Source organism: Notolabrus celidotus, chromosome 5, assembly GCF_009762535.1.
Source record: "Notolabrus celidotus isolate fNotCel1 chromosome 5, fNotCel1.pri, whole genome shotgun sequence".
Taxonomy (NCBI): Eukaryota; Metazoa; Chordata; class Actinopteri; order Labriformes; family Labridae; genus Notolabrus; species Notolabrus celidotus.
Window position 1 is genome coordinate 28283679 of NC_048276.1, and position 16541 is coordinate 28300219.

Below are 16541 nucleotides of genomic sequence, written 5' to 3' on the forward strand. Positions count from 1 at the left end.
GGTTTATATTGAGTCTCCGTGTGGTTGCTTTGAGTCTCTTTTTGGTTGTTTTGAGTCTCTTTTTGTTGGTTTTAAGTCTCTGTGGTTGTTCTAAGTCTCTCTGTGATTGTTTTAAATTTCCTATTTGTTGTTTTGAGTCTCCTTGTGGTTGTTTTGAGTCTTTTTGGGGTTGTTTTAAGTCTCCTTTTGGTGGTTTTAAGTCTCTGTGGTTGTTCTAAGTCTCTTTGTAGTTGTTTTGAGTCTCTTTGTGGTTTGTATTGCGTCTCCTTGGCGTTGTTTTGAGTCTCTTTGTGGTTTGTATTGCGTCTCCTTGTCGTTGTTTTGAGTCTCCTTTTGGTTGTTTTGAGTCTTTTTGGTGGTTTTAAGTATCTGTGGTTGTTCTAAGTCTCTCTGTGGTTGTTTTGAATTTCCTATTTGTTGTTTTGAGTCTATTTGTGGTTGTTTTGAGTCTCTTTATAGTGTTTTGAGTCTCGTTGTAGTTGTTTTGAGTCTCTGTGGTTTGTATTGAGTCTCCTTCTGGTTGTTTTGAGTCTCTTTTTGGTTGTTTTGAGTCTCTTTGTGGTTGTTTTAAATCTTGTATTTGTTGTTTTTGCAAATATTTGTTGTTCTTGTCTCTTTGCTTTTGTTTTTCTGTCTCTTTGTAGTGGCTCTGTGTGTCCTTTCAGTCACCTGTTCACTCTTTGTATGTGTTTCAGGTGTTTCCTCATTTTTTTTTTCTGTTTATTTTGGGGGGGTTTCTGAATTTTGTGGTTGCTTTACCTCCCTGTTGTCATTTCTTAATCGATTTTATGTTTTTGTTCTTTATTTTGAGTTGATTCGTGTTTTTAAAAACATTTTATTTTGTGGTTGTGTTGAGTCTTTGTGTTTAAGGTCTCTTCGTCATCTTTTGGACTCACTTTGTTCTCTTTTTGAATGTCCTGTATTCATTTTAAGTATTTTTAAGTGTTCAAAGTCTTCTCTCTTTCAGTGCGTGTGATTATGAATGAATTATTTACCTGAATAATTGGTTTTGTTTTTTCAACATTTGTTTATCATTTCACTCTTTCAAGTTCATTTTTAAAAATGTTCTTACTTTAAAATATTTTACTGAAGTCTTACCTGCATCGCCTCTGTATGGCCACACGGTGGCGCCATCACACAAGTACGTCAGACATATGCTACCCTCAAGTGCTCTTGAAATCAGACAGCCATGAAAGAAAATATGAGATTCAGCTGCAGTGACACATAGGATGGGTTTTTCTGAAACTTTTGACTGGTAGTGTATATATATATATATATATATATATATATATATATATATATATATATATATATATATATATATATATATATATATATATATATATATATACATATATATATATATATATATATATATATATACCATTCAAAAGTTTGGAAACACCTTCTCATTCAAGGGTTTGTATTTATTTTAATTATTTGAAACACTGTAGAGTAATACTAAGACATCAAAACTATGAAAGAACATATATGGAATTATTTAATGAACAAAAAAGTGTTAAACAAAGCAGAATATGTTTTATATTTTAGATTCTGTAAAGTAGCCCCCTTTTTCCTTCATGACAGCTTTGCACACTCTTGGTATTCTCTCAGTCTGCTTCATGAAGTGGTCTCCTGGAATGGTTTCTAATTAACATGAGCCTTGTCAAGAGTTCATTTGAAGAATGACTTGCCTTCTTGATGTGTTTGAGACCATCAGTTGTGTTGTTCAGAGGTAGGGTTAGTACACAATGGATAGCCCTATTTGACTACTGTTGTAATCCAGATTATGGCAAAACCAGATTATTTCATAGTTTTGATGTCTTCAGTATTAATCTACAAAGTCCAAAATTATTCAAATAAATGAAACCCATTGAATGAGAAGGTGAATCCAAGCTTTTGACTGGTAGTGTATGTATGAAAATATATATAAAACAACAATTATACATATGATTAAAGAAACATTTATGAGTATAAAATGTTTATATGTTTATGTGTCTGAGTGGAGCATTGTTTATTTGTAACCATTATTATTAATATCTTGTTTTGAGTTTCATTCATTATTTTTATGTTTTTATTTTTATGTAAAATTAGATTTTGTTTCAAGATCCTAAATGTTTAAGCAGTTGACTGTGAGACACTGTTTTTTTTTATTAGCAGTATTATTGTTATTATTATTAATATTATGACATCAGTTTTTCTATTGCAGTTTGTTTTCTTGTTACATAAAGTTGTATTTAGTTGTTTTATTTTTCACTTTTACTCATTCGAAAATGTGTCCTTTGTGACAACAAAGTGGCCAGCCAATTCCTAATCTACCTTAATCTTATTCCTGCCCTTAATTCTGAAACAGTTTTTATTTATACATTATAATTCCGAGCTCTCTGCGGGTCCCTGAACGCACCGCAGGCGGACCTCTGTGTCTTCTCAGCAGCAGTTTGTGGGCTTTGAGTCTCCGGGCTGAGAACTGAAGAACAAACTTTTACATCCTCAGATTAACACTTTTTATTGATCAGTTAATTTGGGATCTATCAGACCTGATCAGATGATATCTGATCCATGGATTAAATGATCAGCTGCTGATGAGGTGAGTGCTTCTGTCTGATTATCTGAAAACAAACTGAGGCGCGTTTTGTTCCGCAGCTTCGGGACTGAAACGTGTTTTTACTGGATTTTAGTGTGAAACTGAGCAGCTGTGTGACCTTTGACCTGCTCTGATCAGAAGAATAACTTTATTTAAATATTGAAAAGGAAATAATCCGCATTCATAAAACCAGGCGAGCTTTTGTGGGTTCTTCGATGAAGGTACAATAACCTGAAGCTGAGAAGGAGACTCGATGTTTCAGTCGTTTGATGATGATAATGATGATGATAATGATGATAATGATGATGATGATGATGATGATGATGATGATGATCTGGTGAAGAATGTTTTCTTTAAAGGTCCTTAAAGTTAAAGTTACAAACAACTCTTTTCCCAGCTCAGTGGGACGAACAGAGGACAGTGAACGCATCTGTGGTTTAGTTCCTTGTTTCAAATTAAGTTTAGTTTTACGATAATGTTTCTAAAAACCCTGTCTTTAAGATATTTTATAACATCAGTGATTATTATGAACTGATTAACTTCAAACAGAGAGGGCTGATGAGCTCTGATGAAATGCTCCACTGTTTTCATTCAGACATAAAAGAAGATGCGGTTTAAACTTTATCATTAAGCTGTCATTGATTACATTTCACCATCACACTGAGGTTGATGTTTTCATTCATATAATTATGGCAGTGATTTATCTTCCTCCTCATTATATATTTTATATTAACATATTAAACAACAAAGAGACGAAAGATGAAGACAGTGAGGCTTCAAACAACCTGAAGAGAGACAAGTTCAGCCTGGTTTATACATCTATACTTCCTCTAAAATGTAACTAGGCGTCCAAACGACACCAACTGCAAGCCCTGTGATTGGTTCACTGGGTGGCATCATATTTCCTTTGTTTTTAACATTTCCAGAATTCCCTTACATTTCATCTCTTCCGACCTCTCCTATCTGTTCCTCTTTGTTATAATTGCTGTATGATCAACATCAACACCTATCAGCTCCAGTTTATCATGAAATGCTCAGAATGGCTGTGAAAAAGCGAGCAGATAACGTGACCGGAAACAGGCAATCTGACCGACATACAAATCACACTGCCTCCAAATGTTAAGAGCACTGCAGAACATTGCACAAATATGTAGTGCTCACAAAGACAGACAGTCAACGCAAAAGTATAAACCAGACTTTAGTCCGACCCTTACCCGGACATCTGGTTTATACCTCTGCGCCAGATCTACATTGGAGCATACACGGTAGGTTTGCGTAGTCCTGAACTTACGAAAAGTGTACATACATAGGCTAATGTGCACCTACTCTTAAATGTAACTACGAGTCGAAACTACGCGCTCTCCAAGCCCTGTGATTCAGTGCGATTTGGTATGACACTGCTGGGTCTGCTGGGCAGTATTGTATTACCTGTATTTACAACATCATTGTCCTTCCTTTACTGATTCAACAGCTTTATATTCAATCACCTCTGATGTCTCCTCCTCATTAAACTCTTAAACCCCGCCCACTTTTAAATAATCAAATTGTGATTGGTGATTTTGTACGACTGATATTAAAGGTGACATCACGCTTTTTTCATCAATATATATTGGTCTAAGAGGTCCCCAAAACATGTCTTTAAAGTTTATGCTCAAAAAAACACTTTGAAATCAGATTTTGGCATGCCTGAAAAGCCCTCTTCTTCAGTCCTCCTCAGAACACTCTGTTTTCCCTCTGACCACGCCCCCTCAGGAAGTGGATTTCCCCTCGGCTCTCCAGCACGTTGATCTAATGTTTACATGTTGGCTGAATATACACGGCTGCTCACAGACCCGCATTACTTCAACCCTCTGAATCTGATCCAGAATCTGATCCTGACGGAGAGGCGCCTGTAGCAGGACCTTCCTGAACGATCGGTCACAGATTTAGTGTTTCTTGTTGTTTTATTTATCAGTATGTCGACATGTGTCTTGGTACACAGCTACGAACATGTAGCTATGTGGCTATGCTAACTAGCGCTAGCACTTATCCATGATAAATAAAAATCATCCACTAGATCTTCAAATCTGCAGACGTGGGGAGTAAAACCGACCTCTGCCAGAAAGGCAGCAGGACCTTTTATGAAGGATTGGTCACAGATTTAGTGTTTCTTGTTTTGTCAGTATGTCGACGTGTGTCTTGGTACACAGCTACAGCTATGAACATGTAGCTATGTGGCTATGCTAATTAGCGCTAGCACTTTTCCATGACAAATACAAATCATCCACTAGATCTTCAAATCTGCAGACGTGGGGAGTAAAACCGACCTCTGCCAGAAAGGCAGCAGGACCTTTCTGAAGGATTAGTCACAGATTTTGTGTTTCTTGTTGTTTTATTTGTCAGTATGTAGACGTGTGTCTTGGTACACAGCTACAGCTACGACATGTAGCTATGTGGCTATGCTAACTAGCGCTAGCACTTTTCCATGACAAATAAAAATCATACACTAGATCTTCAAATCTGCAGACGGGGGGACGACCTTTGTGTTTATTAAGACAGCCTACAACTAGCATGCCTCTTTCCTAAGCTCCTTGTTAGCACACATGTGTGCAGGTAATGAAAAACGTAGGAGAAGTTGAGTATTATTTTATACAGTCTATGGGCTGAAAAAGCTCCGAGCTCTGACTCCGTGACAGACCGGATATTGTTGTGACGTAACAAAAACATGGAAGTCTGAAACGGCCCGTTTCACACACATTTACAGAAAGGTGGAGAAATCAAAACAGGGGCAGAATGGATTTTTTTCATTCTCGGGGGGTTTGTAGACATGCCAGGGAAACATATTTCAGGTAGAGAACCATTAAAAAGTCGATTTTGCATGATATGTCACCTTTAAATAACATATCCATCTCTCTCTTTTCTCAGACATGGGGTGTGTTTGTGTGTGGCTGGTGGGTGTCTGCATGGTGAGTGTGTTTGTCGGGGCTCATACCTCACTGGATAGAGGTGACCACGCCCACACGGACCACCATCACCACCTGGATTCAAATGGAAATGCAGCCTCAGGTAGGACACACACCGCTGTCTTCCCATCAGCCTCAGCTGTACTTAGCTGTATAATGTGCTAATGTTAGCTTGCTAATACTGAGCTGAGATGATTGACATTGAAAACATCATACCAGCTAACTAGCATTAGCTTTTGGTGGTGACAGGATTTAAAAGATGAAGAAAAACAGGGAGACGGAGTATTGTTTATCAAGTCAAGAAAATATCTGGATGAGAAAGATCAACCTTTATCTCATGAACCATGGATGTAGTCTCAGTGGTGTTAGCTGTTTGGTTCCTGAAAAGGTGTTATGGAGTTAAAAGATGCTGTTCACCATATTGGAAATGCTGACTCATACTAACTTCCTGGTAATCTAAAAAAAACGCAAAGAGACAGAGTTGAGGCAAGCTGATTGAATCTTGGTTGCTGGCTACAGTAAGCCCACCTGTCACTCAAAGAGACCACGCCCCTTATCCTACCTCCCTTTAATCCATAATCTAATGTAAATTGTATATAAATTCAGCCTGTACAGTTGTCATGGTCGTTCCTGGTGTCTCTTTGTCTGCCTAAAGTTATTCTCTGTTATTATTTGGCTTTAATCGATCGAAAGCATTCCATCATATTCTGCTTTGATCTGTTTCTTTCCGTTTTATTCTCCTTTCACCCGTTCCATTATGTTCTGCTTTGATCTGTTCCATTCCAATCTATTCTCCTTTCTGCATATTGATTTGGTGGTCCCTGTTGTTTATTACTATTGTAATGGGGTTTCAGCCAATCAAAATCAAGTATTAAACACAGCCTTAATAATCTAATGTAAACATGTGAGTTGTATATAAATTCAGCTGTACAGTTGTCATGAATAGAGAAATGATCTCTAGAGACTGTTTTTGTACCAGGCTGTAAACATGTTTATTTCTGCTGTAACATTTTGACATGGGGCTCTATGGGGACTGACTCACTGCAGGGGACACACTCCAGTCGACACGAGGGCAGCTGCAGCAACAGGGTAGCAATGAGCTAACGTTACTTACTGTCTCCATCCAATTCAACATCAGCAGAAGAACCACACGTAGCAACATCTCAGGACTCTATTTCTGTGAGTGGTGTCCAACATTTGACGAATCATCTGTCCAAATATCCATGAGCCATCAACCTCCTTGCTGTGTCAAGTCGACCCACCACTCATTCTGCTGGTAGCTTACCTGGCTAACACGGGTTGGCGTCCAATGTGACCAGTGCACATGCCATTGTTTTACCCATACAGTGGGAAAAAAGGGGGACAGCCCTGTGATGGTGTGAGCAGGACCCCCTCCATTCACTTAAAGCTCCAGCGAGGATTTGTTAGCTGATTATGAATGAAACTAAAATTAGTACTGATGCCTATTTATGATCTATAAAAGCAAACAATACCATAAGATGCCAGATTATCACTTCTGTATCGTCATTATTGATAGTATTGTTATTGATTGGGGGATAGGTGTCAGATGAAGTTATCAGCCGCATGCTTTTTTCTCACATTTCCTACAGCAAAGCTTATCAATGAGTGATTCATTTGACTGATCATCAAAAGCCAGGATGAGTTTTTTTGTTAAAGAACCCGACATATGACAAAATGAGCAGCGAGATGAGAGGTACCACTGTGATCACAGGGGGTGCCAACATCAACGCAAAGCAAATGTTTCTCAGAGGAGCTTTAATAAGCTTTAGTGGCATAAATGCTGCAGAGACAATACCCCTAAAGCTGTGAGTTTTTATTAACAGAGAAAGGGAGATGAAACTCATATAACCATGAGATAGCAAAACTCTTGATCTTTGATGGTTCGAATGTTTGTCCTGACTGAAACCTTCTCTGGGCTCAGTATTTGGATTTTCGGAAAATGTGTGTAAAAGTTTGAACACTGTCTGGTTTCAGCATGCTCAGGTTAACCTGAACTTTGATAAACGTTGGTATAAACCTCTCAGTTGGAGAGTAGTTGGGGGCTGCAAGGTCTGAGTTGTTGTTAAGCAGCTGAAAATAGGAAGAGGTTTCACTGTGTGTAGATCTCTGTGATATTCAACATGTCATCAGTAACAGTTTAGACTCCATCAGACAGAAACACGCCTCCTCCTCTCAGCTGACAGCTTCCTGCTTAGTCTTCATATCTGGACTTTAAAGAGTTTCACTTAAAGTCATTTATCTGAAGTGTGTTGGTGTGCAGCAGAGATAGTGTTACAGCTAGCCGTTTGCCGCTAACCACAGCTTCCTGGAGGTTAAATGTTGATGATGTCACAGGAAGTGTGGTGACAGAAGAGGTTTCTGACAGCCAATAGGAAGAGAGAGGAGACTCCATGTGCGAGTCACTTCACTACTCTCACCTTTAAGTGTGTTCCTTTAGCCTGAGAGTGAGGAGCTGAGAGATACCTGCTGTCAGGCATAAAGAGGGTTCATTACTGTGGAGATCAAACTTCTTTTGAAGTTTGTAATATCAAGATGTTTGTAGCTAACATATTACTGAGCTCTGTGTCTGGACCCAGGCAGCAGGCCGCCCAACATGATGTTGGATGTATTCATGAGCACTGGATCATCTCTCTGCCGGGTACTGGTGAAGACCTCACGATATGATATGAACCCATAAGTTGAGTCTCCTCTTCCTCTGTGAACTCTGGCTCATGAAGGTGACCTCTTGTGCCGGCAGGTTCTCGCACTCCATCCCTCCTCTCCAGGGGGTGCTAAATATCCACCATTTCTTACTGTTGATCCTTCTCTAAGCTGTTTTCATTTCCTTGTATAACTTTAAGAGGAAGTACCTTTGAGTCCTTTCACAATAAAATCATACCAGAAACTGAATTAAAGGAGGCACATGGTGGTTTGTTAAACCGTTCCCTGAACCCACCGAGGTGGATGGTGAGCTGAGAGTTTCACATTTCTGCTCTTTATCTCTGCTGTCCTCAAAACATCAGGCGTCTCAGTTTATTTTCAAACTGCTCGACCTTTGACCTTTGCTGCTGAAATTAGCCAGTGATTATGAAATCTGCTCCTCTTCTCTAGACTAGTTGAAAAACACTCGACTGCTCCAGAGAGAGTTTGTTTCTCTAAAGTCATCTGGAAATTCTGGTTCTGCTGTATTGTTGCCTTTGTGAAGTTCCTGTGTCTTAAGGAGGAGCTTTGAGGAAATGCATGCTCGGAATTGGAGTGTGTTGAGCCTGATGTTGCGTGTGTGACTTTGCCCCGTCCTTCCTCTTGTTTAATTCTATTATCTCAGTATTTTTATCCTCACAGCTGCTGACGGTAATCCTCCGACCGCTCTGCTCCTCGCTCTTTTCTTCTGTGGTGTCTGATCAGACTTCATCTGGAGGACGGAGGGGTTAACGGTGGTCCTTCTGTGTTAAATGTTTTAATCTTTAGTTCAGTGTTAGGTTTCAGGTCTGCAGCAGCTCACAGGACGTCTGTTTGTGAACACAGCCAGAGTGACGTATTTTAAACCACATTTTATACAGAGACAGCTGCCCCCCCCCCCCAATGTTCTCTGCAGGTCCTCGTCTTTATAAATCCACAGTATGAAACATCATATCACTCAGGCAGGTACACCTAGAGTTAGTCTGTAAGTTTTGATATCAGTCTGAGATAATCTGAACAATCTGAACACAATGGAGCGGACTCAGTGATGTGTGTGGAGTTTGGTGTAGATATCAGTTTTTCTGCTTTTCTAATGTAATTTCTGAAAATTGAAGAAAGCAGGTAAAACAGCGGTGTTCGGTAAGGCTGCAGGGAACACTGGATGGTGAGTGACGCAGACTGCAGCCGTATGTGAGCTGCTGGTATCCTCTGATTCAGAAAGGTCCCGAAGTACTGATGTTACCAAGTCCCACACATGACAGCAGGAGCTGACTGGGTTTATGGGCTCACAGTTTCCACACCTGCACCACCAGGTAACTCTGAATCATCTCTGTCAGTCTCTCAGTTTTCAGTTTGATTGTGTTTTTTGCTCTTTGAATCTCACAGACCTGAATCAGCCCCAGATACTTGTTGACTGATCAATTTATTAATATTTTTCTGACTGTAGGTCTGAAATGTAGCTCACATGTTGTGTATAGTGCAGCCTCCCTCCACTAGTCGGCACTGTAGCTCTGGTAAATGTCTGCTGCCATGATGCTCTAAAGCTCTACTACCTGGATGTAAACAAGCACAGGTGACAGATGTTACCTCGTAACATGGCGTAGTGTGTCAGTATGTTTATCTATGGAGATAAAGTTGTGTCTAGTTACGTCCTGTTTCACTGCTGACATTCATAACCTTTATACTCTTTAAACCCTCAAATAATGAAACACAGCTTTGAATCGTCCTCCAATCAGTTGCCAAGTTACACTGAACTGACTTCATGATGCCACACCTGTACCTGTCACCTGACCTCTGCCCACTGCAGCCTGTAGTCCTAATATTTATACAGAGAGCAAACACACACAGACACACACACACACACACACACACACACACACACACACACACACACACACACACACACACACAAACACACACACACACACACATACACACACACACACACACACACACACACACACACACACACACGCAGAGGGAACAGCTGGTATTTGTCCTGCAGAGTGGATAATCTGGCGTCTGGCTCCTTCTCTGCTCTCTAACTGAACACGAGGGGGTAAAAGGTCAAAGAGGAGGAACAGCGAGGGTTTATTTGAGATTAAGAAGTGAAAACATTTCTTAAAAACCCTTTAAATCGCTGAAAACAAACAACCTCATATTACTGCAACCTTCATGAATTGTGGAGGCTTTAGTGAATGCTGCTTTAACTCGGAGTCTGCAGATCTGAGGTTTCAGGGAGTTTGTGTGTGTGTGTGTGTGTGTGTGTGTGTGTGTGTGTGTGTGTGTGTGTGTGTGTGTGTGTGTGTGTGTGTGTGTGTGTGTGTGTGTGTGTGTGTGTGTGTGTGTGTGTGTGTGTGTGTGTTTACAGTGTAAGTCTTGGATTCAAACAGCTATCTTACTACACTTTATAGGACACGGAGTCGCATATTTGTTTAGTCATAGATATTGTCGTTAGCATTGTTAGCTAATACCAGTTGTTAACAAACTACATGATAGAGTGTGCTGACTACCTCCTCGGCACAGAACTCCTCTACTGTTGTTGACAAAGTTGATATCAGAAGGCCTGCCCCTTCTTGTTTCTGATTGGTTGGTGATCAGGAAGTGACAATGATGAGTGTGGCGGAATACATGAGTATGATTCATTTGTACAGAGAGTGCAGCGACAAGACCAGCTGACGCGAAAGATATTTAGCGCTAAGGGCCCTGAATACTAACAGTATTACAAGTACAGCTATCTTACTGTCGATACCAGGAGCCATCTTGTATTTCATGCTTGGGTTTACTGAAGTTCCTCCGAGTTAAGGAGGGGGACGTATCTGACTGGCATCTCAGAATTTCAGATTTTCTAAATCAAATGTAGGGCATCATTCATACAAGTCTCTGAGAAGGGATGCTAACTTTGCAGTAATTCTGGAGAGGTCAGCAATTAGCGTTCAACGACTAGGTCTCAGCTTCACTGTAAAAGGCAAGTTCCATAGAGGCTTCCTTCAGCTGTATGAACCTGAAACAGAAACTGATGTTCTTGTAAATTTTCTTGGCGGGTCTTAAGTTTGCTGAAATAACAACATCATGATGCAGATAAGTCAAAAGTCAAGCTTTGTCAGGTCTGTCCTCAAGAGGAGAAGAAAACCACTTTTACAATGTTGGTTTATTTTTTGAATGGAGGTCTATGAAACAGAATTAGAGACACTGATGTTCTTTAGGTTTGACCTTCTTCACGGAATGTTCATGTTTTCTCAGAATTCTGAGATCAAAGACAGAATTCTGGAATTCCCTCTTTGATCTCGGAATTCTAAAACATCTGCCGTTGCTCTCCATACAGACACCAAAGCCTGCTGACACCTGATTGGTTGATACTAGTTGCACAACTACTCGCATACATTTTAATATAAAATCTTTAAATAGAGATTATTCAAATATGAGCTCTGAATATGACGCCACATTAAGATTGAACCACAGGAAGTGATAAAAAAAAAAGCTTTATGTGCTGAATGATCTTCATCTCATTCAGAATCAGAGTTCAGTTTTCAATTAATCAATAAATATGATCAAGTGATGCAGGACAGGACAATATTAACTTATATTCAGGACTTTTCTACTGGACACCCTGATGTAGACATACACATACACACACACATGTGGAGCGATCATGCAGAGACTCTCTGGAGGCTGACATGACCAAATGTAGGCATGAATCAAGTTCTCACCCGGTGCCATTTGTTTAAATCTGCTGCGTTACCATGACGGCGGCAGCAGCAGATAAGTGATGTGATGGATGGTAGTGGACTCAAGCTGCTCACTGAGCATGACAGTAAGCCTGTGCAGAGGTCAGATGAAACATTAGAGTGGGCATGAAGACATCAACCAACATTTACCAAACAAGTACTGTACGTCTCATCAGAAGATCTTTTCCTAGGTCCGACTGAACGTGTGCAGAATGATGTCATCACGCGTCCCCAGTCTTCTTTACTTTTCCTCCTGACACTGTAGTTTGTCAAACTGAGCAAAGTTTAAAAGTCTTATAGAGATAATGTGACTTTATCTGGAGCAGTAGCAGTCAGTTTCTCTCCTCCGTCCTCTCTATCTAGTTCAGTAAAGCAGAGCTGCTGTGTGTCTCTGTCCCTCAATCCAAACAAAGATAGCAGCCATAAAAAATGGATGTTTACTTTAAGTGTTGCTGTTTTTGGCTCAGGGAGGGAGAGGATGTTTGTCACAGTGAGACAACGACAGTCTGAGGGAGACTCTCAGTTTTTACCTGCAGGGCGAGCTCTCTCTATTCTCTGATAAGTTATATTTTTATGCTTAATGTATCTCAAAAGGCGAAGCAAATAAAGTTCCTGTGTGTGTACAGTTAGGTTTTTTTGTTATAGTTTGCATAAAATACATGAAACATACTCTAAACTTTGTTTTATTAAAGGGGCAAAGTTTAACTTCACCAAATGTGAGAGACACTCAAACATCCACAGCTACAAGGCAAACACTTCTTCATGTTGAACAAAGAGCACAGTGCACTAAAGTTTAGATACATGGAATATAATGTGCATTGCAGAGAGAAGGATAGTGCAGAGTGAAAATCTGCATGTTAGATTGTGTGAAGTGCACAGTGAAGTCGTTATTGAACTAAAGATAGCGTGCATTGCACAACAAAGGATTTTACACAGTGAACATGAACACTGCACATTAAGAATACTGCAATGTGAAAAGGTTTCACACCCAAACTGCATATAACAAAGTATTTTTTTATATTTTTTTTATTGGGAGATCAGCATACAGAAAGGGGTCCATCAAAGTTAGTATAGTTTGTATTCTGTTTTTTCCCTTCTTATACTGCTTTCCCTGCATAACTACATATAGAAAAACATATGGGCAGTTAAGACATTTTAAAAAAAGGGAAAAAAAGAAGTATAACAAAGTACATAATGTTAACTTCACAGTAAAAATGATTCAAAGCTTGATCCGAAAAGGTAACTGGACTATCAATCTTTATTTATATATCACCAAATCCCAACAAATGTTATCTGAAGACTCTTTACAAACAGAGCGGGTCTAGACTGTACTCTATGTTCTATCATTAACAAAGACCCAACATCAAGACAGGAAAAGATCCAGTCCCATCTTACAAACAGGACTCAGTCTGATCTCATCTTAATCCACCATGAGCAGAGCACTTTGCATCATCTAGCAAGTTACATTGGCAAGGACAAACTTCCTTTAACAGGCAGAAACCTCCTGCAGGACCAGACTCATGTAGACCGACATCTGTTGAAACTGTGTTGGGGACACAGGTCCAAGCCTGAGCCAGCTTTAACTATAAGCTTTATCAAAAAGGAATGTTTGAAGCCTAATCTTAAAAGATGAGAGGGTGTCTGCCTCCCGGACCCTGACTGGTAGATGATTCCAAAGTAGAGATGATCAGGTGGAGTGAATGCTGCAGAATAAACATCCACCAGAAAATACAATACTTACATTATTACACCGAGATGATTAGGAGATTCATTGATATGTAGAGTATCTGCACAACTACCTATAAATATACATGTTATTGTTATTATTATTATATATGTTGAACAGTTAAAGGTGTAGTACACAGTAACTCTGAGAAATGTGTTGGGAACCTAAGAAATAAAATACAGCAGTAAACATGTTTGACTCGTTTATGTTCTCTGGTTTGAGCGATAATTGAAGTAAACATGATGCAGAAGATATTTGATCCTCTCTAAGTGCCTCAGTTCAAACTCCTGCTGTGCGTACTCCCGTCACGTTGTTGTGTTTTAAAGTATGTGGCTGTTTGTGTGTCGTAGATCTGTGTGCGATAGACCTGGAGCTCTGCGAGGACGAGAACTCTCTGCTGAGTTTTGCGGCGATCTGCAGCATCCACAAACAGATGGACGACGACGCCGATGGGACAGTGGACACAACCGAGACTGACGAGGTGAGATAGACACACGGACGGACATAGTAAAACTTATCTCTGTCAGACGATTCATCCTCAGGTGTTTTTAATAACTCCATTGGTTATTTTATCTGGTTTTACAACCTCATACAGACACAGCTGAAATTGGCTGAGGTCTTTTTAAAGGCTGTGGGGCATCAAACCTCCTTAGAGAAGCAAAGCGTTCGTCTCCCTGAAGAGGTTTTCTTTAGATGATGTGCTTTATGTAACTCTTTATCTACATTTTCCCCACATGTTTAAGCTGCATGACCTTGAAGGTCTTTATTTTGGTAATGAAGACAAAGGGTGAAGTGAAAAAAACATAAAGAAAAGTACACTTTTTTCAGTCTTTCAGGATTGATGTTTATGTATGCTTTTTATACTTGTTTATGCTTTTCTTTCTTTTTCATTCCGTTTTTTCTTTCCTTTTTTTTTGTTTAATTTATTTCTTTAATCTTTCATTTTCTTTCTTTCTGTATCCATTTGTCTCTTTCTTTCTTTCATTATACATTTATTAGTTTCTTCCTTTTTTCATTCTTTTTTCTGTCTTCTTGCCTTCTTTATAATTTCTTCCTTTCTTCTTTCTCTCTTTTTTCTTTAGTAATGTCCTTTTTTCTTTCTGTCTTTCTTGCTTTCTTTCATTCTTTTTTCTTTCTTTCTTTCTCTCTTTTTTCTGTCTTCCTGTCTTTCCTTCTTTATTCGTGTATATATTTTTGCCTTTCCTCATTTGTATTGATCCAGATGAGCTGCTGGTTTCTCCTGTAGATCTGTTACGGTCCTTGATGCCTGTGGGGATAAGTAACCCGGTTTATGTTGAAGTTTTGGAGAAGAGATGTCCTAATGTTTTTAAAGATACTTTTATTTTGCCCTTGTATTGCCTTACACTGTTGTTTTATTTAATGTAGAGGGTGACAGTAAACAGCTTTTATTTGGAAAGGATTCAAAATAGTCTTTAGGGTTTTTTATTTTTGCTTTTTATAATAAGTAATAGTTTTGTATTTCATCAACGTTTGTGCTCTTTTGTGTTGTTTTTTTTATTTTTTATGTTTCAGTTCTTTTCTACACGCTGCTCCGAACACCTTTCCTCCAGAGGGTTAAAAACACTTCTTTGATTTGTGTTTGTTTTCTCTCCGTGACGGGAAATAAATGTTTATTTTTCTTTTTGTTACTTAAAATAACTTTTAGTGTCATGCTGCAGAGCTCACACAGACTCATGGTATTCAATCCTCCTCAGTTTCTCAGGGAGGATCTGAATTATCACGACCCCAAAGCCAAACACAGCAGCTTTCACCGAGTCGACCTGCACATCAGCGTTGAGGACATGTGGAGCGCCTGGAAGAGCTCAGAGGGTGAGGAAGACTTCATCCACACATCTGGTGATCGTTTAATATTCAGGAATCACAAAAGTTTCCATGGAGAATATGAAGATAAAATGTATAAAGATAAAATTAATAACAGAACCTGCCGGAGAATCTTGAAATGTATTTCCCCTGGCATCAAAGTGAAGCAGTGATCATGTTATACTCCTGCGGTGGCCATGAAGGTCAACTGAACGAAGATTTCATGGTAACAAAAAAACCTTTGACAGGATGCAAAAACATTTCACTTAAGTAAACAAAGTCTCATGAAACGTTAAGATATTTTCCCAAAAGTAGAAAATCAGGAGCTAACATGTTCCTCCTTCAGACTGAGTCTGCTCCAGACATCAGCTGTTTGTTTTTATTTATCCCTCACTCGAGTTGACACAACTGCAACAAACAACACAACACCTGCACAGATTGAAGTGTGTGTGTGTGTGTGTGTGTGTGTGTGTGTGTGTGTGTGTGTGTGTGTGTGTGTGTGTGTGTGTGTGTGTGTGTGTGTGTGTGTGTGTGTGTGTGTGTGTGTGTGTGTGTGTGTGTGTGTGTGTGTGTGTGTAGTGTATAACTGGACGGTGCAGCAGGTGGAGGACTGGCTGGTCCACTGTGTGGAGCTTCCTCAGTACTCAGAGACCTTCATGAAACGCCAGCTGGACGGGAAGGCCTTACCCAGGTAACACACACACACACACTCACAAACACACAAACACACAAACACACAGTTTCCATGCTGTACTAAACAGGACCCTCATGACCTAATCTGTGTGTACAACAAGCCAGTACAATTTTAATCTGGCTGTGGACTCAGTTATTGTTCACTGTTAGCTGTAACTAAAGCCTTTGGTTCTCCTTTTCTTAATTTCTTGCTTTCTTTTTCCCTTTCTTTTCCTTTTTCTTTATTTAATTTCCCCCTTTTTAAAACATTTATTATTCTTTGTTTTCTTTTGTAATCATATTTTCTTTGTTTTTTTTTTGTTTTTTTTTTCATCTTTTCCTGTTTTTTGTTTTTTTACATTATTCTTTTTTATTCTATCTTCCAGTTT

The 16541-nt window shown here is 39.4% G+C and overlaps 1 protein-coding gene across 2 annotated transcripts in view; it reads left to right on the forward strand.

Annotated features, from left to right (window-relative positions):
* The first annotated feature begins 2387 nt into the window (after positions 1 to 2387).
* Positions 2388 to 16541, forward strand: part of LOC117812973 (stromal interaction molecule 1-like) — a 30150-nt gene continuing 15996 nt past the window's right edge. The window contains exons 1-5 of one of the 2 annotated variants that reach the window (XM_034683987.1): positions 2388 to 2587; positions 5489 to 5629; positions 14010 to 14140; positions 15375 to 15489; positions 16060 to 16171. In XM_034683987.1, the coding sequence (XP_034539878.1) occupies positions 5491 to 5629; positions 14010 to 14140; positions 15375 to 15489; positions 16060 to 16171 (497 nt within the window). In that variant the 5' untranslated portion in view covers positions 2388 to 2587; positions 5489 to 5490. The remainder of the gene's footprint in view (positions 2588 to 5488; positions 5630 to 14009; positions 14141 to 15374; positions 15490 to 16059; positions 16172 to 16541) is intronic. The other variant, XM_034683986.1, reaches the window with a different exon arrangement.